The following is a 26,429-nucleotide window of genomic DNA, read 5'->3' as shown; positions in this document are numbered from 1 at the left end:
GTTGTTAGGAAGGATCTACAATCTGTTAGAAATGACTAGAGCCCACTTATCTTGGTTTCAAAAAATTTGGAATTTGATATTTACTAATTTAAAATGGAAAATTTTCGTTCCTATACCATATAGGAAATTATATTACTAAATATGTTCATAGTTTGCATATTATCCGCCATGCTAATAGTATTTCTATAAAATATAGACAATTCATTAAATAAGAAATCATTGTAGCTGTAGGCTTCCTTATTTAGACGCGCTAAAATTGGAGAATTAAATATTCTTCCAGATCTTCTACAACGCAAATCACGCACATTAATAATTATTGTCGGTTTCGTTTTAAATTTAGCTACTCTGTTTTTGCGAAACACCCTGTTTCAACTTTTTTTCTGATTTCACAAAAATAAAAAACGACTAAATTTTCTATAATTCTTCTGCAACAAAAATAATTATGTCCAAAATTCCAATTATGCTACAACTGAATGAGAATTGGGATAGCTATGCGAGATTTAGAGAATTTTAGGTCGATGGCATTGTAGTCGATGAAGATGCGAGTTATAGTCTATTGATTTCTACAATAACACAGCAATTAATGATCGATACATCCGAAAAAATTATAGAAATCAAATACATTGTCACCAAGCATTGTCCTCCAATAGAAATTAGGAACGATATGGGTGTTCGTGTATACATGGAGACGAAAAAGGAAAACAAAAACTTAGGATCATATCCGCTATGTATAATTGTTCGTGATTTCAATATGGAATTGAGTATCACCAATGAGAACACAGCTGTAGGTTTGGCTTGTTAATTTTTCTATCAAATTTTGGTTGTATGTCAATACCCTACACTTTATCTACATTTTAACTACAAATAAACCACATGTCAGAGTAAATCTATATATATCAGTATGGATTCTCATAATATCTACAAAATTTCTACATTTATTCTACAATAACAATACATATCATTTGAAAAATTAATATGAAATACAGAATGTCAATGTTTCTATAAATTATCTACAAAATTTCTACAAACTGTTCATAACAGTATTTATCTTTATTTTTGTGCAGGTTCGTCTGGAACACTAAAGTTACTTGATATGCCAACGTCTCCCGTTATAGAGGAATATGAAAGTATAATAATAACAGATAGTACACCAAGTTTTATTGAAGTCGGACAAGTATACCAAGACAATCAAACAATTGCAACAAGCACACATGCTCTTTAATGGACAATACATTCATACAACGCAAACCTACTGCCATGGTAGTTGGTAGCATGGTTATTCCAAAATATTCTGATCATAAGACAATTTACACACCAAAAGACATACAATTTGGCATGTTGTCTGAACACGGCGTGAATCTAACCTACATGCAAGCTTGGAGAGCAAAGGAAAAGGCTTTACAGTTTTTGAGAGGCCATCCTGCTGACTCCTACAGCAAATTGCCTAGTTATTTGTATATTCTGGAGAAGACTTATCCGGGGTCTGTAGTTAAATTGAAGAAGACGGACGATGACTGCTTCTTGTATGTATTTGTTGCGAATTGTACGTCAATCAGTGGTTGGGAGTATTATAGGCCAGTTGTAGTAGTTGATGGGACCTTCTTAAAGTCAGCATACAGGGGAATAATGCTAACAACTAGTACAATGGATGCAACAGGTATTGAAGTTTTATTGTAGAAATATTGTAGCTTGTATATTTTTTGTAGTACTTGTAAATTTTTTGTCGATATATTGTAAATATATTGTAGAAAAGTTGTAGTTTGTATGTATATATCTTCTTCTGCATTTTTCGTGTAGCCAATTAATTGATTTTTTTCACATAATGTAGGTACCATATTACCATTGGCATATGCTGTTGTTGATTCAGAAAATGACGCATCATGGAAGTGGTTTTTTGAGCAATTCAAACATGCATATGGTGAAAGACCAAATATGTGTGTTGTTTCGGATCGTAATGAGAGTATCTTGAAGGCAACATCTATTGTTTATCCCGATTATTCTTGCATGTGGCATATTTGGACAAATATATGGGCAAAGTTCAAGAAGGGACATCTAAAGTTAAGTGAATTGTACTTTGCCACGACACAGTCATACATGCTTGATGAATTTAATGAAAGGATGTCAAAGATTGAAGAGATTGACCCCCGTGTTAAAGCATATTTATACGATATTGGCTATCATAGATGGTCTCGAGTACATGCTACGGTGAACAGAACTTGGACTATGATATCAAACATTGCAGAGTCGTTGAATGCTGTAACAAAATATGCAAGAGAGCTGCCGATAGTAGAACTATTAGAGTATATGAGGACCCTTCTTGAACGTTGGACGAAGGAAAAGTTATTGAAAGCAAATGGTACATTCACATACCTTGAGTTCAAATTCAACAAAGAGTTGGATAACAACAGAACATTGTCGCACAAGCTTAAAGTAAGATCTGATTATTTATTGCATCAAATTAATTTATACAGGACAATGTAGATAATTTGTAGATATTTTGAATTAAACCGTATATGAATTGTTTTTTTGTTTGTAATGTAATCGTAGGAGAGGGCTTCAACAGACTACATCCATACAGTACTAGATAGTGTGAGGCGCTATATTGTTTGTCTTGAAAACAAGAGATGTAGGCTTCAACAGACTACATCCAGAGGCGGATCCAGAATTTGAGGCTTATGGGTTCCTACCGTAATTTTAAATTAATATGCAATAATAACTGGGTTCACATTTAGATATTTATAAATATTTAATAAATTTTTAATATAAATACAGAGTTTACGCAAGAGTTACTGGGTTCCCGGGAACCCGTATTCCATTCTCTACAGCCGCCCCTCACTACATCCATATAATATAGTTTCTCATATGCCCGGAATGTAAAAATTCCTTTAGGTTAAGTGTCGAAAATGTTAAGTTCAATTGAAACTGTACATTCTAACTACATCCGCACTGCATGCAGTGACAATCTTTATCACAGAATCCTGTAAATTGTCCTAATGATTTTTCGTTCTGTATGTAGAACTGCAGATGATTGGCCTCTATTGTGCTAACGCCCTCGTGTGTTTATTGTGCCTTTGCTTTTAGCTAGGGTTGCTATCTTGTTCCATCTTTCTCGTACTAATACGCGAATGGGTCAAAGGTTCAAAAGCCCATTCCTCCGTAATATAAGGTTAACACGTGTGCTTGGAAGCAAAGCCCGTCTAGCTCAGTTGGTAGAGCGCAAGGCTCTTAACCTTGTGGTCGTGGGTTCTCGAGCCCCACGGTGGGCGTGGATTTTTTTTATTTTCTGCCTTACATCTCACCACAAAGTGGACCCACCACACAAAACAACTAATGTCAGTTGTGAAAAAAAAAACCACATTTCTTTCGTTCCATCACAACTATTGATGTTCCTTTACCTTAAAGGATGGTCTGAACGAGTAAAATTACATAAAATGCTTTTTGACAAAATAACATGAAGCTGTACAGCAAAGCAAAGGCGGCAGCCGCTGAACTGCCTGAACATCAGCTCAATGGTCCTTAAAGTAAGAACCATGACTGATTATTTCTATTTATCACACGGCTGTCAGGTTTTATCATTTGACTAAACATTATATCGGTGCAATAATAGTTACACAATTTTGCATAGAAAACCAAAGAGCATTCATCCTTCCTCACCGAATTCCTTCGTGAATCTCTCGTGCACCTCAAGATCTGCTTTGCTTACTGTTGGCTTCTGTTTCCATAGTACTCTGTCAAAATCTCTTATGCTGATTGGCGGTGGTGTTATCTGCAAAAGTATCAATCAGTAATTGGTAATCAACAAACAACCATACTGCATTAGTTACTTTATAATGGTGTCAATTATTAGCTTGACCCATCATAACGTTGGATATCTATTATAATAGTGTCTCAATCACTTCTCCACTTTGTTTTTCTTTTTTTGTTCAGAAGTTTGGCTTAACAGACTTGAAAAACTATTTTATGCTTGACTTATTGTAATATTTTTGTGAGACGATTGCATCTACAGTGCCAAGTATGACGTAAATTTCAATTGCATATAGTATGAAATTTTTTTTGCAGAGTTAACACATGGCATAGTACGGGGAGCATTATAGAAGGCATGACTACAAGTAGTATCAGAATGTTGCCGTCGTCATATCTGTTAGAAGCAACCTACGTCATTACCTTTGAGGCTAGCCCTTGTGCGGCAAGCTCCTGCATATTAGTCTGAATGGCACCTGGTTGTCTAGGTCCACAAGGCACCCACAACCCATCACGGGTCTTAATGAAAAACTCAGCATCCTGAGTTTTACGTACAGGTTCAAACAAGACTTCATTTACCTGTCATTTAAAGGAAGATGAGAAAAGAGCAACTTCAGCTACCTTTGAGAAGCATTGCTGACCGTATTTCTTTGGAATATTAGACCAGCTAGTATTCAATAAAAACACTTTAAAAAAGTACGATACTTACACATACAGAAATGTCTGAACCTGAAAAACCTTCTGTTTTCCGAGCTAGTTGCTCAAAATCACTTTCTGTCAAGTTGTGAGGGGTGTCTCCTAAATGTACCTGCTCATGAACGTAAATAAGATTAGTATGTCGCAACATCTGAGATCAATGCTCCGAGAGGATTCCTGATATGCTTAAAATATTCCCATGTACCTTGAACATGTGCTGCCTTGCCTTCAAATCTGGTAGGGGGATGTATATTCTTTTGTCAAATCTCCGCCTAATAGCCTGAGGAAAGCTACTCGTTAGACAGGAACGGAGAAATAACTCTAACAAAACATGAAGTTAAGGAGTGTTGATAGACCCTTCTAACCTGGTCTAATGAGTAGGGAGTATTTGTCGCTGCAAGAACAAGAACTTTTTTGTCATCATCGTGCCCTACACCCTAGAAGGCATTGTAGATAGTCAGCATAAAGCAATATGGGAAGTACTTTGCAATTTAGAAGTAAGCAATAGAAGAAAAATAGAAATAGAGATGCATGTAAAAGTTCGCTGCAGGTAATACCAGATTCCCCCAGGAAATTTCCATGAACGGCGTGATGTTGTCCAGGCGTAAGATTTAGCAAAAGGGAAAAAGTAGGAAGGACCTAAAAATCTTTTTGATATATGTCACCACAATTTAAACATAGGGGAACCCCAATGTCAGAACTTATCCTTTCCAGAGACGTATTCTAAAATCTTGCAGTCAATGTTCAACCAACCTGGGGGTTTCCTTTTTTTCCCCTCAATATACCTTTTATTTTATTCTTTAAATATGTCTGATTCTTATTGACTAATGTCCACAAAAGTATTCTGGAAGGGTCCATAACTAATTATTTGAAAATTTTCCTTGTATCATCTTAGATAAACTCATTTTTGCAAGCTCTGAGTGTTGACAGGAATAGAGAGAACTTCAATACTGTAATGAAACGTTCAGAGTAGTTATAGGGTTTAAAATACTGAAAATGCACTGCAAACAAGGCTAGGGAATGATAGAATGAAAAGGCTTTATGTTGCATGATGGCTGAGAAAAGGTCTAAGAACAAACGAGGCTTGAAATTTTTTGAAACTACGCCTATACTCAGACTGAAAAGCATCGGCACGAGGAAAGGAAGCTGAAGGAATTGCTTCTTTGTAATTGTAGTCTAAGCCAAAGGAAGCACCAAAACTCTGAGATCTCTTAACTCCGGCACAATTGCTTAAAAACTCTGAACTTCATACCAAAAAATAAAAAATAAAAAAAATAAAAAGACTCGAAGCCCTATCCTATTGAATAAATTTGTTCTCAAATCCCAAACCAAACTACGATATAATGTCTAATATCTAACAACTTTGCCTATGTAACTCCAAGCAAAAAATCTATGACTAGTTTGCTTAGGAATAAATTCTGGCAGTAGCTAAATAGTTGAAAATAAGAACTCAAAGAATCAAGAAAGCAGTTGCGATATATCCTCAGAACAGAAATTACCTGCATCTGTACAAGAAGCTCAGTTTTGATACGTCTCGATGCTTCACTCTCACTACCCTCACCTCTTTGGCCACATAAGGAATCAATTTCGTCTATGAATACAATTGAAGGAGAACTTTCTCGGGCCATTTGGAATAGATTTGACACAAGTTTTTCACTTTCACCCATCCACTTTGAGACAAGGTCTGACGAAGAAACACTGCATAGCCGAAAAAGGACAATTTCATATGCATGGTATTTGTTTTTTAAAGCAGTCAAATATACTAGGTTGAATAAAACATTGATTCCTAGTCTCTCTAACTCTTCCTCGCCTAGGCAGTGTGTCTTTGCATGCTGAGCATGGGAGACTGATGAAGGGGAAATGGATAACAAGCAAATGTTTTCACTTTTTATGTCCTTACATTTACTTTCATTCAATGTTTTTGCATCTAACGATCATGGACACTAATATATATATTGGTAAAGTTGTCTCCATAGACCTATAAGTCACAGGTTCGAGTGGCGGAAGCAACCACAAATGCTTGCATGAGGGTAGGTTGTCTACATCATACCCTTGGGGTGCGGTCCTTCCCTGTACCCTGCATGAATGCGGGATGCTTTGTGCATCGGGCTGTCCTGTGGACACTAGTACATACACAACGCATTCCCACTAATTGGAACTGAAAGCATATCTTTCTCCAAAGGTAGAGTTCCAAAGTGATGCAACGGCAAATGGATAAGGAGATGTGGTGAATAAAATATATCATTTGCCATTAATAGAATGCAGAAGAATCTGAATCTCGCGCACCAGTTTCATCGCGTTACCTGAAAAAGGTAGAATCAGCTTCTGTAGCAACAGCTTTTGCTAGGTATGACTTTCCTGTTCCAGGCGGGCCATATAACAAAAAGGCTCTCCACGGTCGACGCTTGCCTGATAAGAAAATGCACAATGAAACAGGAATGTTAACTCAAGAAGCTATGAACATAAAGGACTTCTATGTATATTTTCATACAGTTCTTGACCTCTCGTAAGGAAGTGGCATGACTCTTGAAGTTGCAATCTAAAAACCTTCATTAGAATCTCCAACTAAATACCATAATGGACTCATGGTTAGTGTTTATAACCTTTTTGTTTGGTTACTTTTAGTAGTGTAAAGCTTTGTTTGATAAGGCTTTTAATAGTGTCACTTATTATGAAGCCAATCATAAGTTAGTCGCTTTCTTTCTTGTGAGGATCATCTATCCCGTGAATCAAATGTAATCTTGGTATTTGTCATCCGATTATTCCAGTTAATTAGCCGATAAAGTAATTCTTATCAGACATGATATTATGAGGCAAGTAGTTACTAGTAGGTCACACAAATTCCTTCACTACAGAGACCAAGCAATTATGTCAATTAGTGTTTCACCAACAGAACATTCACTTCCAATTTCAAAGCAATAACCATTGTTTAGGGAAGAAATTACAGCGATAAAAAATTAAGAATTGCAGTTAGAGCCAGAGGAATGATATCACATTTTAAACCTTAGTTCACTTATTTATATCAATCTTGAAACTAATTTATGTACAGAAACACAGGAAAAAAGGGGAGGACTAACCAGTGAAAAACTGAGGAAACTTAACCGGCAGTATAACAGCCTCCTGCAATGCCTGCTTGGCACTCTCAAGCCCTGCTACGTCGTTCCACTTCACATTAGGCTTTTCCCTTATAATAGCGGAATTAAGTCCAGCTCTTAACTTTACATTCTCTGCATCATCACCCTCTGCTCCTCCATTCTTTGGCTTTGACTTTGCACGTGATGCAACAGCAGCATCTCCATTGGATGCTGGTGGCCCGCCTCCTCCCTCATCTAGCACAGCACGAATCTCTTCAGCCCTCCTCAAATACTCCACAAATTTCTGTGTAATCGCTTCCTTAATCTTGGGATTCTTCTCATACTTCAAATGTGTTTTAAAATACTCCAAAGCATTCATATACAGCGAGAACGCCTTTGCATAATTTCCAGCATTATCTTCCTCAACTGCTTGCTTCACATAAGCTACTGCCTGCTCCTTGAAATTGCTATACATCTTTTATTCACAAACTCTCATGCAAAATTCAAAGCTTGAAACTTTTGACCAAAAAACCCGAACCCACGAGCAACAAACTATATCTCAACCCTCCCAACTACTTTTCAAGATTATGATTTCCTGTTCACCAAAAACCAGTCAGTAAAAGCCAAGTTACTATGTTTAACTACTTTTTCAAAAACAACAACCATTATTGCATATGATCAAAACCAAAGAAACTCAGTTCACAAAATATCTATGTATTTCAATAAAACAACATATATAACTTAATTGGATCAATCAACAATTCTAGTTTGAAATTTGATATCAAGCTCAAACCTTTAAAGTCCTGTTCACCAAAAACCACTCAAACAGAAGCCAATTTCTTATCTATTTAACTATTTCTTCAAAATAAAAACCACCCCTTCTGCATCTGATCAAAAAATAACAAAACCCAGTTCAGAATTACCTGAAAATTTCATGAAAACGACATATATAACTTGATCGGATTAAATAGAGTTATACTTTATATGATCAATAAGTAATATATATGCAAAGGCAAATCCAAAACCAACTATGAAAAGGGTAATTGAAATTGAGGGTAAAGAAATAAAACAAACCTTTGAAATAGCAAATTGCAGCTCCAATTGAAAAAAAGAAAAATATGTGTAGGATTCAGCTTTTCAGCGGACGCGTTAAAGTTTGGAAAATTCAGAGAAGGAATAGTTATTAAATTGAGAGTTTGGAATCGGGATTTGGTGGTGTCCAACTTCCAAATTCCAGCAAAGGCACTCTGGCAATTCCTCCTCCTTTCCTTTTTTTTTTTTTTTTTTTTGGGTTTTCTCCTTATATACTGTTTCTTTTTATTTTTAGTTTCCTTGCGGTTTCGTCGTAAAAATAAAGGAAAGAAAGTTTCCTTGCTAATTAATTTGATTGAAAATATTTAAAAAAAAATTAAAAAGTTCTATTTTGAAATAAGATATAAATACTTGTATGATTATAAGTTATTTTATTAAGAGTAAAAAATTAAAATTATTTTTAAATATCAAAATTATTATTTTATTCTACAAATTAAAAAAGATCTCGTACATTGAGATGAAAGAAAGTAATTTTTTTCATTACTCTTTTTTTTTTTCCTAACCAATTTTAGATTATGATCAATAGGAAATTGGTTTGTTACATCATTCTTTAAATCATTAGTTGGATTACAACATCCAACTTTCTTTAATCATAGTTTTGAAATTGGTCCACATAATTGTCATTTTTGCATGCATGAAACAAATATCAATTCTGATTTACGTATTTCAATAATTAAGAATGCAAGTGGAGAGATAAATAACCTTTTATTTGGACCCACTAATATTTCTATAATAGTATTTGTTTCTTCATTAACTGCTCAATTTTACTTTTCATTATTATACGTTGGGTTCATTCACACAATCACACTCTGTTGATAACTTTGCGTTTTTGTCCTTACCGTTAAGAAAACTATATAAGTGAAACGAGTAAATCCATGTATGAAACATTTTGAGGAAAAAGTTCTAAAATATTTTTTGACTATATTTTGAAATTACCTTCCGTTACCTAATGCTGATTGAGATTAGACCCAAAGTATAAGAAAAGATAAAAGTTAGTTCGAATATTTTTGACCCCTTTTTTTGATTGTACGACATGCGCTAATTAAATTGTGACACGTGTCATAACTCAAGGAAAAAAAATATAGTTTATATCCCAATTGATAATATTTAAATGAATAAAAATAAATCAGAAACAAATCCTCCTCACCTCCCCACTTATCTCTTATACTAATATTTCAATTAAAGATTGAGTCAAAGGAGAATTCAGCTTTAATGTCACGGTCTATGAAAATTTCTAATGATTCCTTTTCTTTCTTCGACGTAGGCATACATGCATCGATAGGGAATCCGAAGAAGAGCTAGAAAAAGGCTTTTCCACCCCATCGTCCCCTTCCCATCTCCACTATTCTTTTATCTTCGATTAACCGCAGAGTACCCTCTTAAAACACCCCTTTTCCCATTCTTTAAGAAAATCCCGAATTTCTTTAATTTTATTTTGATTGATATCTGAAATGGGTTATCTATCTTGCACCAGTTAAGTTATAGTAGAAGTGTCAATGATTCCTCCTCTAATACCTCAACAACAATAGCAGATAGAACCCACAGAAAAACTCCATTGATTCCCTTATTCTGCCACTGTCATGTTCATATAAATGAAGCACCCCGACTTCATTAATTTCTTTCTTTTTCAACTTGAAGTAGAATCTAAACTATTTCACTGGCCGAAATTTCAAGCAAAACTCCATTTCCGACCAGCAAAAGATGATAAAGAAAAGGATTTTGTTGATAATTGTTGGTAGTGTGTCAAAAGACTTTTTACATGTGGCATTACTTTAAAAGATTGTTTGACAAATGGCCTTACTAAGCCAAGTGATATTTCGCATGAGATATTCTGGCATCTTGCATGAAGAAAATTTGACAAGTAAGCACAACACTTATCTTGTGCAGAAGCTTTCCATAGGCCTATATATAACCATAATTAGCCATCATTCTTCCATCATCCAAAAACCAAGAAGAGCTCATCATTAGTAATCATTAGCAAAAGAAGAAATTCTTCTATCTTCTTTCTCTCCTATACGTTCTTCTCCTTCTAATTTCTTCTTTTATAATATTTTAATTGACATAAGATATTAGTTGCTCTTTCTCTTCCAACTTGGTGGATTTATTATTAATATTTGCTGATTCATGTATCCTCTTAAATAAAGGTAGGCCTGTTTAATCCTGAGTAAATATTTCACATTGCTGAAATAGTTTTTAGGACAGTTCCTAGCACGACTCAAGCCAATTGGTGTATTTTCGCTCAAATAATATTATTGTTATTCTTTTCACGTGTTGTTTTCCTACAATCTAAGAAACTATGGCAAGTAATACCACTACAAAAATTTATGATGGTGCTACTAATTTAGGTATTGTCTCCGCTGCTACTATTTCAGTTGTCCTGTCAGATATTTATGGTATTGCAAATACGTTATTGCATCCACAACTTTGACAAATAGACATGGTTACATATCTAATGCTAATATTAAAACCTTCAAGAAAAATACACCTCAATGCAAGAGAAGAGTTGGGATAAATGATAATCTCACTAAGTCAAAATTAAATTTGACTAAAGCGGATAATATAGTTGTTGCCATCATTTTCCAATTAAATAGTGTGACCAATGTGAGAGATTGGTTGATAGACTTTGGTGCTACTAGGCACATTTTGTGATGACCCAAAAGGTCATCACTTATGTTGCAAGTGAATTTAGTATTCCGAGGCCTAAAAAACCTCCATTTTACCCCACCTTGATTTACGTACGTGGTCTGGACCTATATCCGTAAAGCCTTCTATGTAAAAATATGAGAAATAGAAATTTTAGAGTTAAAAAAATTGATTATGGTTGACTTTGGTCAACATTCTTAGCAAACGAACCCGGATCCGTGTTCCGACGATCCTGGGAGGTCCGCAGTAAAATATGGGACTTGGGCGTATGCTTAAAAATGAATTCCGAGGTCCCAAGCCCGAGAAATGAATTTTTAAAAGAAATTATTTTCTGAAAAATATAAAGATTTTTAAAAGTGAAATGTTATGTGAAACCTGTGGTATCGGGCCCGTATTATGGTTCCAGAGCCCGGTACAAGTTCGATATGATTTATATATGTTGTCTGTAAAGTTTGGTGAATAACGGAGTTTATTTGACGTGAGTTGGACTTCCGGTTGGAGAGTTATGAACTTTGAGAGTTCTTGATTAAAATGTTGAGGTTTAATTTATGATTTTTCATATTATTTTGATGATGTGATCGCACGAGTAGGTCCATACGATGTTTTTGACGTTGTGTGTATATTTGTTTTGGAGCCCCGAGGGCTCGGGTGAGTTTCGGGGTGTCTTAGGCTTAAACATGGCTATTGTAGGTTCAGAAAAAAAAACTGCAGCTCTCTGAACCTGCTAGTGCGATCCGCACTGGTGGTTGTGCGGCCGTAGTGGATCTTGTGCGGTCCGCACAGGTTCACTAGTGACCGTGCGGCCACAGTTAATTTTGTGCGGTCTGCACAGGGAGTTTGAGAGGCTGTGCGGCCGCAGTTGATTTTGTGCGGTCTGCATTGGGAGTCTGAGAGGCTGTGCGGCCGCAGTTGATTTTGTGCGGTCAGCACAGGGGGTTTGAGATGAGTATATTAAGATGGGATTTTCAGTTATTTTTCATTTTTCAAAATCCCAAAAACATAAGAGGCGATTTTTCAAACAACCTTTCTTCTCTAAAACGTTGGTAAGTGATTTCTAACTCATTTTCTTCACTCCTTAACATCTTTTAACATGATTTCAACTCAAAACTAATGATTTTCATAGGGAAAATTGGGTGTTTTGGGTAGAACCTAGGTTTTTCAAAAATTGGGGATTTGGACCTCGATTTGAGGTCCGATTTCAAAATAAATTATATATTTGAGTTCGTGGGGGAATGGGTAATCGGGTTTTGGTTCTAACCCCGGGTTTTGACCATGTGGGCTTGGAGGCGATTTTTGACTTTTTGGGTAAAACTTTGAAAAATTCATTTTCATGCATTCAAATTGATTCATTTAACATTTATTGATGTAATTAAGTAACTTGTGACTAGATACGAGCGAATCAGTGGTGGAATGAAGGGGTAAAGCTATAGTTGAATCGTGAATTGTGTTCGTGGCATCGAGGTAATGTTTGGTCTAACCTTAGCTTAAGGGATTAGGTGTTGTGTCTTATTTGCTACATGTTAATTATAGAGTACGACGTATAAACATGGTGACGAGTATCTATACGTTGGTGTCAAGCATGCCCGTGAGTCTGTATTATAATTGTTATGACTCCATTGTGGTTTATTGCGCTTCATACGTTATTATCACCATTGTTCCCTTGTCGGGATGTTTGTTTTGATAGTATTGTTCCCTTGTTGAGATGTTGTTGAAATATCATTGTTCCCTTGCCGGGAAGTTGTTATATTGCTCTTGTTCCCTTGCCTAGATTCCTTGTGATTATTGTTGGTTTGTAAATTGGAGCGGGTGGTACGCCTACTAGAAGATATAATGAAATGGAAGTGGGTGGTACGCCTACCATAAGATATAATAAAATGGGAGCGGGTGGTACGCCTACCACAAGATATTATGAAATGGGAGCGGGTGGTACGCCTACTATAAGATATAATAAAATAGGAGTGAGTGGTACACCTACCACAAGATATAATAAAATGTGAGCAGGTAGTATGCCTACGACAAGATAAATGAAATGGGAGCGGGTGGTACGCCTACCACGAGATAAATGAAATGGAGTGGGTGGCACGCCTGCCACGAGATAAATAAAATGGGAGCGGGTCGCAAGCCTTCCACGAGATACAGGAAATGGGGTCGGGTTGCACGCCTGCAACAAGATGTGAAAAGAAAGTGAAATCTGCCTTTATTTTCCTTATTCTTGTTAGTGGTTGGATTTTGATTCCTTTATAGTTCTCTTGATATTCTGTTTTACCTGTTTTCCCTGAAGCATTTTCCCCTTCCATCTTTATTTATGTATTCTGCTTTACAATCCACTGTATATTATATAACTGCACAGGTTTATTTAGTAGTCTGGTCCTAGCCTCGTCACTACTTCGCCGAGGTTAGGCTAGACACTTACCAACACATGGGGTCGGTTGTGCTGATACTACACTCTGCACTATGTGCAGATCCCGAAGCAGCTTTTGGACCGTAGTGTGGAGGCTACCTTCAGTCAACGCGGAGATCCAAGGTAGACCTGCAGGCGTCCGCAGGCCCTGACGTCTCCTCTATTCCTATTTCCTATTTTATTTTTCTTTTATCCAGAAACAGTGTATTGTCATTTTCTTTAGATTTTGTATGTAGTAATCTCTTAGACAGTCTGTGACACCAGGTTTTGGGTGGTTAAGGCTTAAGTATTTGTAATAGATGCATTTTTCATAAATTTTATTGTTGTCTTCCGCTTAAATTGAATTTTCGCTGTTACCACGTTATCTTCTTATAATTGTTAAAAAGAAATAATTGGTTAATGAAGTAATTAGATTAAAGGTTTGGCTTCCTATCTCACATTAGTAGGCGCTATCACGATTCCCGAGGATGGGAAATTCGGGTCGTGACAAGTTGGTATCAGAGCTCTAAGTTACATGGGTCTCACAGTTCACAAACAAGCTTAGTAGAGTCTGAGGGATCGGTACGGAGACGTCTGTGTTTATCCCCAGAAGCTACAGAGTTAGGAAGAACTTCACATTTATTATTTCCTATCGTGCAGTTTGGTTCCTCAATGCTAATTGAATTTCTACTCTATTCTTTTGTATATGATGAGAACACGTGCTTCCTCATCCACTGACTAGCAGCCCGATCCCCAGTAGCACCTTCCACGAGGGGCAGAGGGCGAGGCCGAGGCCGTGCTAGAGGCCGAGGTAGGGGCAGAGCTCAGCCCCGAGCAACAGCACCAGCGGCGGAGCCTCAGGTTGATTTTGATGATGAGGTTCCGACCCCAGCAGTTCCGGTGGGCCCAGCTCAGGTCCCAGAGGGGTTTATTGTTACCCAAGTTCTTCAGGATGCTCTGGTCCATTTAGTGGGCCTCATGGAGAGTGTCGCCCGAGCAGGCTAGCTTCTTGAAGCACCAACCATCTCTCAGGCTGGAGGAGGAGCCTAGACTCCTACTACTCGCACTCCGGAGCAGGTAGCTCCCCAGATTTAGACTCTTGCGGTTCAGCCAGTTGGAGCAATTCAGTCGGGTGTGGTAGCTTAGACCGGTGATGGAGCAGCTATGTCTGCCGATGCTTTGTGGAGGCTGGATAGGTTCACCAAGCTCTTCACTACTACTTTTAGCGGTGCATCTATTGAGGATCCCCAGGATTATCTAGACAGCTGCCACGAGGTTCTCAGGAACATGGGGATAGTTGAGACCAATGGGGTCGATTTTGCTACTTTTCGCTTGTCTGGATTTGCCAAGACTTGGTGGAGGGATTTCTGTTTGGCTAGACCAGCCGGATCGCCAGCTTTGACTTGGGAGTAGTTTACTCAGCTATTTCTAGAGAAATTTCTCCCCATCACTCACCAAGAGTCCTATCGGAGGCAGTTTGAGCGTCTCCAGCAAGGTTCTATGACTGTTACCCAATATGAGACCAAATTCATCGACCTAGCTCATCATGCTCTTGTCATACTTCCCACCGAGAGAGAGAGAGAGAGGGTGAGGAGGTTCATTGATGGACTTATTCAGCCGATTCGTCTTCAGATGGCTAGGGAGACTGGGAGTGAGATATCTTTCTAGGAGGCGGCCAATGTGGCCTAGAGAGTTGAGATGGTTCTATCATAGGGAGGTGGTTATGGGTCGGACAAGAGGCCCGCGAAGATGTTTCAGGATTTGCGGCAACATTATTGGTGGCGGAGAATGAAGAAGGATATCATTGCATATGTGGCTCGGTGTTTGAATTGTCAGCAGGTCAAGTATGAGCATCAGAGGCCTGGTGGTTTGTTCTGGAAGATTGAGATTCCTGAGTGGAAGTATGAGCGGATCACTATGGATTTCATTGTTGGACTCCCACAGACTCAGAGGAAGTTCGATGCAGTATCGGTTATTGTTGATAGGCTGACCAAGTCAGCGCATTTCATTCCTGTGGCACTTTCCTATTCTTCCGAGAGGTTAGCTGAGATCTATATCCGGGAGATTGTTCGTCTTCATGGTGTGCCTGAGTTTATCATCTCAGATCAAGGTACGCAATTTACCTCCTATTTCTGGAGAGCAGTTCAGCGAGAGTTGGGCACGCGGGTTGAGTTAAGCACAACATTTCATCCTCAGACGGACGGGCAGTCCGAGCGGACTATTCGGATTTTGGAGGATATGCTCCGAGCTTGTATCATTGACTTTGGAGGCTCGTGGTATTAGTTTTTGCCTTTAGCAGAGTTTTCCTACAATAACAGCTACCAGTCGAGTATTCAGATGGCTCCGTATAAGGCTTTATATGGTTGGCGGTGTCGGTCTCCGATTGGATGGTTTGAGCCGGGAGAGGCTCGATTGTTGGGTACGGATCTGGTTTAGGATGCCTTGGACAAGGTCAAGATTATTCAGGATAGGCTTCGTACAGCTCAGTCCAGACAAAAGAGTTATGCCGACCGCAAGTTTCGAGATTTGGCATTCATGGTCGGTGAAAGGGTATTGCTTCGAGTGTCGCCTATGAAGGGCGTGATGAGATATGGGAAGAAGGTCAAGCTTAGCCCTAAGTTCATTGGCCCGTTTTAGATTCTTGATCGAGTGGGAGAGGTGGCTTATAGACTTGCGTTGCCGCCAAGCTTATCAGCCGTGCATCCAGTGTTTCATGTGTCCATGCTTCGGAAGTATCCCGGCGATCCCTCCCACATATTAGATTTTAGCACTGTCCAGTTGGATAAGGACTTGTCTTATGAGGAGGAGCCGGTAGCTATTCTAGACTGGCAGGTTCGTCAATTGAGATCGAAGAGTTTTCCTTCTGTTCGTATTCATTGGAGAGGTCAGCCTCCTGAGGCATCGACCTAGGAGTCTGAGTTCGATATGCGGAGCCGTTATCCCCATCTTTTTCCTGACTCAGGTACTTCCTTCTTATGTCCGTTCGAGGACGAACGATTGTTTTAGAGGTGGAGAATGTGATGACCCAAAAGGTCATCACTTGTGTTGCAAGTGAATTAAGTGTTTCGAGGCCTAAAAAACCTCTCTTTTACCCACCTTGATTTACGTGTGTGGTCCGGACCTATATCCGAAAAGCCTTCTATGTGAAAATATGAGAAAAAGAAATTTTATAGTTAAAAAAAATTGATTATGGTTGACTTTGGTCAGCATTCTTAGAAAACAGACCCGAATCCGTGTTCCAACGATCCCGAGAGGTTCGCAATAAAATATGGGACTTGGACATATGCCCGAAAACGAATTCCGAGGTTCCAAGTCCGAGAAATAAATTTTTGAAAGAAATTATTTTCTGAAAAATATAAAGGTTTTTGAAAGTGAAATGTTATGTGAAACCTATGGTATCAGGCCCGTATTATGGTTCCGAAGCCCGGTACAGGTTCAATATGATTTATATATGTTGTCTGTAAAGTTTGGTAAACAACGGAGTTTATTTGACGTGAGTTGGACTTCCGGTTGGAGAGTTATGAACTTTGAGAGTTCTTGATGAAAATGTTGAGGTTTAATTCATGATTTTTCATGTTATTTCGATGATGTGATCGCACGAGTAGGTCCATACGATGTTTTTGACGTTGTGTGTATATTTGTTTTGGAGCCCCGAGGGCTCGGGTGAGTTTCGGGGTGTCTTAGGCTTAAACATGGCTATTGTAGGTTCAGAAAAAAAAACTGCAGCTCTCTGAACCTGCTAGTGCGATCCGCACTGGTGGTTGTGCGGCCGTAGTGGATCTTGTGCGGTCCGCACAGGTTCACTAGTGACCGTGCGGCCACAGTTAATTTTGTGCGGTCTGCACAGGGAGTCTGAGAGGCTGTGCGACCACAGTTGATTTTGTGCGGTCCGTACTGGGAGTCTGAGAGGCTGTGCGGCCGCAGTTGATTTTGTGCGGTCCGCACAGGGGGTGTGAGAGGAGTATATTAAGACGGGATTTTCAGTTATTTTCATTTTTCAACACCCCAAAAACATAAGAGGCAATTTTTCAAACAACCTTTCTTCTCTAAAACGTTGGCAAGCGATTTCTAACTCATTTTCTTCACTCCTTAACATCTTTTAACATGATTTCAACTCAAAATCAATGATTTTCATGGGGGAAATTGGATGTTTTGGGTAGAACCTAGGTTTTTCAAAAATTGGGGATTTGGACCTCGATTTGAGGTCCGATTTCAAAACAAATTATATATTTGAGTTCGTGGGGGAATGAGTAATCGAATTTTGGTTCGAACCTCGGGTTTTGATCATGTGGGCCCGGGGGCGATTTTTGACTTTTTGGGAAAAACTTTGGAAAATTCATTTTCATGCATTCAAATTGATTCATTTAGCGTTTATTGATGTAATTAAGTAACTTGTGACTAGATACGAGCAAATTGGTTGTAGAATCAAGGGGTAAAACTATAGTTGAATCGTGAATTGTGTTCGTGGCATCGAGGTAATGTTTGGTCTAACCTTAGTTTGAGGGATTAGGAGTTGTGTCTTATTTGCTACTTGTTAATTGTGGAGTACGACGTATAGGCAATGTGACGAGTATCTATACGTTGGTGTCAAGCATGCCTGTGAGTCTGTATTATATTTGTTATGACTCCGTTGTGGTTTATTGCGCTTCATATGTTATTATCACCATTGTTCCCTTGCCGAGATGTTTGTTTGATATTAATGATCCCTTGCCGGGATGTTTGTTTTGATATTATTGTTCCCTTGCCGGGATGTTGTTGAAATATCATTGTTCCCTTGCCGGGAAGTTATTATATTGCTCTTGTTCCCTTGCCGGGATTCCTTGTGATTATTATTGGCTTGTAAATGGGAGCGGGTGGTACGCCTACCACAAGATATAATGAAATGGGAGCGGGTGGTACGCCTACCACAAGAAAAATGAAATGGGAGCAGGTGGTACACCTACCACGAGACAAATGAAATGGGAGCGGGTGGCACGCCTGCCACGAGATAGATAAAATGGGAGCGGGTGACACACCTGCCACGAGATACAGGAAATGAGGTCGGGTTGCACGCCTGCAACAAGATGTGAAAAGAAAGTGAAATCTGCCTTTGTTTTCCTTATTCTTGTTAGTGGTTAGATTTTGATTCCTTTATAGTTCTCTTGATATTCTATTTTACCTATTTTCCCCAAAGCATGTTTCACCTTCCCATCTTTATTTGTTTATTCTGCTTTACTTTCTGCTGTATATTATATAACTACATAGGTTTATTTGGTAGTCTGGTCCTAGCCTCATCACTACTTCACCGAGGTTAGGCTAGACACTTACCGGCATATGGGGTCGGTTGTGTTGATACTACACTCTGCACTATGTGCAGATCCCGGAGCACCTTTCGGACCGTAGTGTGGAGGCTACCTTCAGCCCACGCGGAGATCAAAGGTAGACCTGCAGGCGTCCGCAGGCCCTGGCGTCTCCTCTATTCTTATTTACTGTTTCATTTTTCTTTTATCCAGAAACAGTGTTTTGTTATTTTCTTCAGACTTTGTATGTAGTAATCTCTTAGACAGTCTGTGACATTGTGACACCAGTTTTGGGTGGTTAAGGCTTAAGTATTTGTAATAGATGCATTTTTCATAAATCTTATTATTGTCTTCCGCTTAAATTTGAATTTCCGCTGTTACCACGTTATCGTCTTATAATTGTTAAAAAGAAATAATTGGTTAATGAAGTAATTAGATTAAAGGTTTGGCTTGCCTAGCTCACATTAGTAGGCGCCATCACAACTCCCGAGGGTGAAAAATCCGGATCGTGACACATTTGTGCAACAAAAATAAATTTTTGTCTTACACCTAAATTGAGGAAGGAGAAAAAATAATTTATCTTGGTGACTCAAAGAACAACTCGTGTTCTTGGAAAAGAAAAAATTCTTCTCACACTCGCATATGATAAATCTCTAGCATTGAGTGATGTGTTTCATGTTCCTAATATCCAAACCATTTTGGTTTCTGTGGGATTATTAGAAAAAGTTGGAGTGAAGCTTTTCTTTGAAAATAATGAGGTTGTATTGACCAAAAATAATATTTTTGTAGGCAATGGATGTTGTAATCATGATTTATTTGTTCTTAATATTTCCGATACCAACAATAAAAATGCATCTTCTTATGCTTATATGATTGAGTCAATTTCTTTGTGGCATGCTAGACTAAGACATGTTAATGCCGCGTATATAAAGAAAATGCAGTCATTAGGATTAGTACCTGGTTTAGACTCAAATATTATTGACAAGTGTGAAAAATGTGCTGAAGCTAAAAGTACTAGAAAAACCTATTTTTTCATAAATAGGGAAACTGAATTGTTATCTGTAATTTATACTGATTTAGGCGACTTGAAGCAGACTATGACTAGAGGTGGTAAAAGATATTATGTGACTTTTATTGATGATTTTTTAGATATACTAAGTTGTATTTGCTTAGAAATAAATATGATGCCTTTAATGCTGTTATTTCTTATAAAACTGAGGTTGAAAATCAACTTAGTAGAAAAATTAAGAGAATTAGATCTGATAGAGGTGGAGAATATTTGTCTTCGAATGATTTTTGTGAAAAAGAAGGAATAATTCATGAATTAACTCTGCCTTATTCACCTAAATCAAATGGAGTAGCTGAAAGAAAAAATATAACATTGAAAGAGATAATGAATTCTATATTAGTTAGTTCTATGCACTTGACAATTTGTGCGATGAAGCTATATTATCTGCATGTCACTTACAAAATAGAATACCACATAGAAGAACTGGCAAAACTCTGTATGAATTATGGAAGTGTTATAAACCTAACTTGAAATATTTAAAAGTGTGGGGGTGCCTTGCTAAAGTTCTTTTGCCTGAACCTAAAAAGAGAAAAATAGGTTTTAAAACTGATGATTTCATACTTATGGGATATGCTAAACATAGAACTGCATATATATATATTTCTTGTTTTAAAAAGTAATATGCTTGATTGCAATATTATAATTGAGACAAAAAATACTGAGTTCTTTGAATATGTTTATCCACTATCTGATAAAATTTTTCATACACCTGTTGAAACAAATAATGAGATTAGCTCTAACGAGGAACTGAGAGGAGCAAAAGGTTTAGGAAGGAATTTTTTTCTTATGGAAATGATTTTCAAACTTTTCTTATTGATAATGAACCATCAAATTATTTTGAAGCTATATCTTCTTCTGATGCTGAATATTGAAAAAAGGCAGTAAAAATTGAAATTGATTCTATTATGGAAAATAAAACATGATTTTTGACTAATTTATCTCCTGGTGCAAAACCTATTGGTTGTAAATATATTTTTAAAAGGAAATATAATGCTGATGGATATTTAGATAAATATAAAGCTTGGTCAGTAGCAAATAGATTTTCTCAAAAATAAAATATAGATAATTTTGATATATTTGCACATGTGACTAGAATTTCTTCTATTCGAGTTTTAATTTCTTTAGCATCAATTCCTAAGTTTTTGTTCATCAAATGGATGTAAAAACTGATTTTCTAAATGGTGATTTAGAAAAAGAAATTTATATGGTTCAACCTGAAGGTTGTGTCATTCCTGAACAAGAAAATAAAGTTTGTAAATTAATTAAATCTCTTTATGGCCTTAAACAAGGTCCTAAGCAGAAGTATGAGAAATTTGAACAAGTCTTACTATGAGATGATTTTTCTTCCGTTGAGGTGGATAAATGTGTTTATACTAAAGTGGTAGACAATGATTATGTGATAATATGTCTATATGTTGATGACATGCTTATATTTGGTACAAGTTTAAATATTGTGCAAAATACTAAATTATTTTTGTCTACTAATTTTGATATGAAAGATCTGTGTGAAGTAAATACGATATTGGGAGTTAAAGTTATAAGGAGTGAAGTTGGCATAATATTGTCATAAGAACATTATGTTGAGAGACTTGTTAAGAAGTTTGAATATTTTAATGTCACGCTTGTGAGCACTACTTTTGATGCTAACTCTCAATTGAAAATGAATAATGGTGACCCAGTTACTCAGTCTAAATATGCTCAGATTATTGGGAGTCTAATACATTTAATAAATTTTACAAGGTCTAATATAGCCTATGTTGTGTATATACTGAGTAGATATACTCATAATCCCAACAACGAGCATTGGTCTGCATTAGCTAGACTAATGAAATATTTGGGAGGAACCATGAATTATGGTATCCTATACAGTAAGTTTTCTTCTACTTTAGAAAGGTACAGTGATGAAAACTAGATCTGTTATTCAGATGAGACAAAATACACTAGCGGTTATGTATTCACCCTTGATGGTGGTGCAATATTGTGGAAATCATCTAAACAGACGATCATTGCTAGATCGACTGTGAAATCAGAGTTTGTAGCTCTGGAGTTAGTTGGTTCTAAGGCTGAGTCGCTAAGAAACTTCTTAGCTAATATTCCTTTAATAAGGGACGTACTGTCTCCAGTGTCTATGTATTGTGATTGTCAAGCGGCAATAGCTATTGCAAAGAATAAATCTTATAGTTATAAAAGTATACATATGAAATTGAGACATGATGTCATAAAACAAATGTCCACAACAACAACAACAACAACAACAACAACCCAATATAATCCCACAAGTGGGGTCTGGGGAGGGTAATATGTATGCAGACCTTACCTCTACCCCGAGGGGCAGAGAGGCTGTTTCAAGGAGACCCTCGGCTCAAGAAAGCAACAAGAGACGCTATATTAGTACTATCAATAGACTCATAATAAAATAACATAAAATCCATAACATAACATAAAATACCATGAAATAACAAAATAACAGCAATATAAAATATAGGAAATACGAAAAAGATGTAAAGTATACTAATAATCAACAGATAAAGCCCATCATCAGTAGCTGATCAGTAGCATCCTAAGACTAACTCCTAACTAGATAGTCTCACTCTAGTGCGCTGTAGAAATATTCACAATTTCCCCCTAACCTACAACCTTAATACTCGACCTCCACAACTCCCTATTAAGGGACATGTCCTCAGTAACCCTAAGTCGCGCCATGTTCTGCCTGATCACCTCTCCCCAATACTTCTTAGGTCTTCTTCTACCTCTCCTCGTACCTACCACAGCCAGTCTCTCACACCTCCTCACCGGTGCATCAGTGTTCCTCCTCTGAATGTGCCCGAACCATCTGAGTCTTGCTTCCCGTATCTTGTCCTCCATGGGGGCCACACCCACCTTCTCTCGAATATCTTCATTCCTAATATTATCCCTCCTTTTATGCCCGCACATCCACCTCAACATCCTCATCTCTGCAACTTTCATCTTCTGGATGTGTGAGTTCTTAACCGGCCAACACTCGGTCCCATACATCATGACAGGCCTAACCACTGCTCTATAAAATTTACCTTTCAGTAACGGTGGCACTTTTTTTTCACATATGACTCCCTTCACTAACCTCCACTTCATCCACCCCACCCCTATACGGTGTGTGACATCCTCGTCGATCTCCCCGGTCCCCTGAATAACTGACCCAAGGTACTTGAAACTACCCCTCTTAGGGATGACTTGAGAATCAAGCCTCACTTCCACTCCCGCTTCCGTTGGCTCGACCCCAAATTTGCACTTGAGGTATTCCATCTTCGTCCTGCTCAACCTGAAACCTTTTGACTCAAGGGCATGTCTCCAAACCTCTAGCCTCTCGCTGACGCCACGTCGTGTCTCATTAATTAGGACTATGTTATCAGCAAATAGCATGCACCATGGCACCTCCCCTTGAATATGATGCGTTATGACATCCATCACTAGGGCAAATAGGAAAGGGATGAACGCAGACCCTTGGTGCAACCCCGTAACAACCGAAAAATGCTTGGAGTCGCCTCCTACTGTCCTAACCCGAGTCTTAGCTCCATCATACATGTCCTTAATCACCCTAATGTAGGCAACCGGGGCCCCTTTAGCCTCTAAGCATCTCTATAAGACCTTCCTAGGAACCCTATCGTACGCTTTCTCTAGATCGATAAACACCATGTGGAGATCCTTCTTCTTAACCCTGTATTGTTCCACCATCCTCCTAATAAGGTGGATAGCTTCTGTGGTAGATCACCCCGGCATGAACCCGAACTGGTTGTTTGAAATAAACACCGTCCTTCGCACTCTCATTTCTACCACTCTCTCCCAGACTTTCATGGTATGACTTAGTAATTTGATACCCCTATAGTTGTTATAGCTCTGGATATCGCCTTTGTTCTTATACAACGGAACCATTATACTCCACCTCCACTCTTCAGACATCCTATTAGTCTTGAATATATCATTAAACAACCTAGTAAGCCATTCCAAGCCTGCTCTACCCACACACCTCCAAAGTTCAACCGGAATTTCATCTGGCCCGATAGCTCTGCCCCTTCTCATCTTACGCATTGCCTCCATGACCTCATCGACCTCAATGTCCCTACAATCACTTAATTCATGGGGGCTGTCGGTATTCCTCAATTCACCTAGTACAAAATCCTGATCCCCTTCCTCAAGGATCGATATAAAACAAATGTCTAGAGATGGAATAATTTTCATTGACTATGTGAAGTCAGAGATAAATTTGGCCGATCCTCTGACTAAACCAGTGGGACGAAAATTTATTATTCAAACCTCAACAGAGATGGGGTTAAGGCTGACTTGTTGTTAATAAACATTATAACCCAACCTATGTAATTGGAGATCCTATGAAGCAGGTTCATATGGGTAATAAAAAGTTGATATTGATACTGAAGCACTAAAAAAGAGTGCTTGACTGCTACTAATTAAGAGCTTGAGTTATAACTCTTAATGAATTCATATTCCTTTTGGGTGGTGTATTTAAAAGCAGTATACACTTGATGAATTCACCTATATGAGAGTGGAATGGGGCCGCTCCTATGAGATTTTGGCCTAGTCTCTAGAACTCTCATAAATTATCAGGCACATGCATGGCCTAGTGGCGCAAAACCGTGTTGAACAGCAAAATTGTTGAGGTCGAAATATGATTGATAAAATCTCTAGCTTACAATAAGAATTATTAGTTTACAGAAATATTATTTTTCACTAGTAATTCTGTAAGTTAAGTTTTATTAGTCTAAGTTTGGTTTATAGTCCTGAAGACACCAAACCTATTACATTTAGACCATGCAAATCCAACAAGTCTTACTCTTTCCTACTCCGTATTCCTAAACAAAAAGTCTTTTGATGTTGGGGATTGTTGATAATTGTTGGTCATGTGTCAAAAGACTTTTACATGTGGTATTGTTTTAAAAGATTGCTTGACAAATGGCCTTACTAAGCCAAGTGGCATTTTGCATGAGATATTTTAGCATCTTACATGAAGGAAATTTGACAAGTAAAATACTTGTCTTGTGTAGAAGCTTTTCTTAGGACTATATATAGCCATGATTAGGTCATTATTCTTTCATTATCTAAAAACCAAGAAGAGCTCATCATTAGTAATCATTAGCAAAAGAAGAAATTCTTCTATGTTCTTTCCTTCCTATACGTCCTTCTCCTTCTAATTTCTTCTTCTATAATATTTTAATTGACATAAGATATTAGTTGTTTTTTCTCTTCTAACTTGCTGGATTTATTATTAATATTTTGTTGTATCCTCTTAAATAGAGGTAAGCTTGTTTAATCTTGGAAAAATATTCCACATTGTTGAAATAATTTCTTAAAATAGTGCCTAGCACGACTCAAGCCAATTGGTATATTTTCGCTCACAAATAATATTATTGTTGTTATTTTTCCGTGTTGTTTCCCTACAAGTTTCATTAATAAGCCCATGGCGCTGGAGAAAAATACGGGTGGAGATGTTAAGCCCATTGGGGGGTTTATTGCGGGAACAAGACCAATGAGTAGGGAGGTTGGGGGCAAAGGTGTCTGCATTAGCAACTTCTCTCTGTGTAATTTTTTTGTCTTTTCTTTTTGTATTTTGTGTATAATGATAAAAGGGAAAACGATAAATAGGAATTTTTTTAGACCTTTGGATTAATTTGTTCAAATCTACACCATTCAAATAAAACTTCAAATGCTCATTTTTCACCTCTCCACGTGCTCCTTTTGCGTGTTACTTGTTAGTATTTGTATTCGAAAAATATAATTTCTACAAAATAAAACAAAACAAGAAACAAAAATAGAAGTAGAATCAGATGAATAAAGTTTCAAGCTCAACAGAAAATTGTGTTTCCTTAAGGAATTTAATCCCCTCACTGTTGCCCAAGATTGTTAGAACTGAACAACTATTTTGTAATACCAACAATGAAAATTACAGAATTTCGTCGAACTCAACAAATGGTAGTAAACCACACTGATGCTTATGTTTTGCTATTGGAAAATAATACAGAAATGCAAAAGAGAGAGGGGAGATTATGCAGATTTTGGTGGTTAGAAAGTGAGCCTAAACCGTTAGAGCGTCAGGAAATTATCCACGAAATAAAGTCCATGAAAAAATATCAGGAAAAAGAAAAATAAATAATGAAAAATGGAAAATAAATTTGGTCCAAAAAATTATCGATCAATCATATTAATTGACCAAATCCAAATCTGAAGCCGAAGCCGAGCAAGCGATGATGACGATGGCGCGAGGTACCACTTCTTCTCAACTCTTTAAGAGCTAGAAGATGTTCTTCTCTATATAAGCATAAAATTTTCTTTGCATTTTCTGATGAGGGACAGTGAAAATATGCATGCATGAAAGACTGTGTGATTTACAAGCAAAGATTAATCATATCTGGATAAATAGGTTTCCATTTGAACTTTCCATAGTGAACTTATGTCGGATATACTCG

General features: G+C 37.6%; 2 protein-coding genes and 1 non-coding gene across 3 annotated transcripts; 2 read left to right on the top strand and 1 right to left on the bottom strand.

Annotated features, from left to right (window-relative positions):
* Positions 1–1,257: 1,257 nt before the first annotated feature.
* LOC138869571 (uncharacterized) lies at positions 1,258–2,670 on the top strand. Its single transcript, XM_070147199.1, has 3 exons — positions 1,258–1,657; positions 1,829–2,430; positions 2,548–2,670. The coding sequence occupies exons 1-3, from the start codon at positions 1,258–1,260 to the stop codon at positions 2,668–2,670; spliced, it is 1,125 nt and encodes a 374-aa protein (XP_070003300.1).
* Positions 2,671–3,191: 521 nt separating this feature from the next.
* Positions 3,192–3,266, top strand: TRNAK-CUU (transfer RNA lysine (anticodon CUU)). The gene has a single exon. It is a non-coding gene; the product is annotated as a tRNA-Lys (tRNA).
* Positions 3,267–3,404: 138 nt separating this feature from the next.
* Positions 3,405–8,785, bottom strand: LOC104210802 (protein SUPPRESSOR OF K(+) TRANSPORT GROWTH DEFECT 1-like). The gene is made up of 9 exons (XM_009759768.2): positions 8,586–8,785; positions 7,515–8,106; positions 6,741–6,846; positions 5,937–6,135; positions 4,803–4,874; positions 4,643–4,717; positions 4,451–4,549; positions 4,165–4,320; positions 3,405–3,766 (listed from the first exon to the last, which is right to left on the bottom strand). Exons 2-9 carry the CDS (start codon positions 7,984–7,986, stop codon positions 3,641–3,643), a joined length of 1,305 nt encoding a protein of 434 aa, XP_009758070.1. The 5' UTR covers positions 7,987–8,106; positions 8,586–8,785; the 3' UTR covers positions 3,405–3,640.
* Positions 8,786–26,429: the final 17,644 nt, after the last annotated feature.

The sequence above is a fragment of the Nicotiana sylvestris genome, chromosome 5 (assembly GCF_000393655.2).
Source record: "Nicotiana sylvestris chromosome 5, ASM39365v2, whole genome shotgun sequence".
In the NCBI taxonomy this organism is placed as follows: domain Eukaryota; kingdom Viridiplantae; phylum Streptophyta; class Magnoliopsida; order Solanales; family Solanaceae; genus Nicotiana; species Nicotiana sylvestris.
The sequence above is the reverse complement of the archived record's forward strand: the minus strand, read 5'-3'. Positions and strand labels throughout refer to the sequence as shown.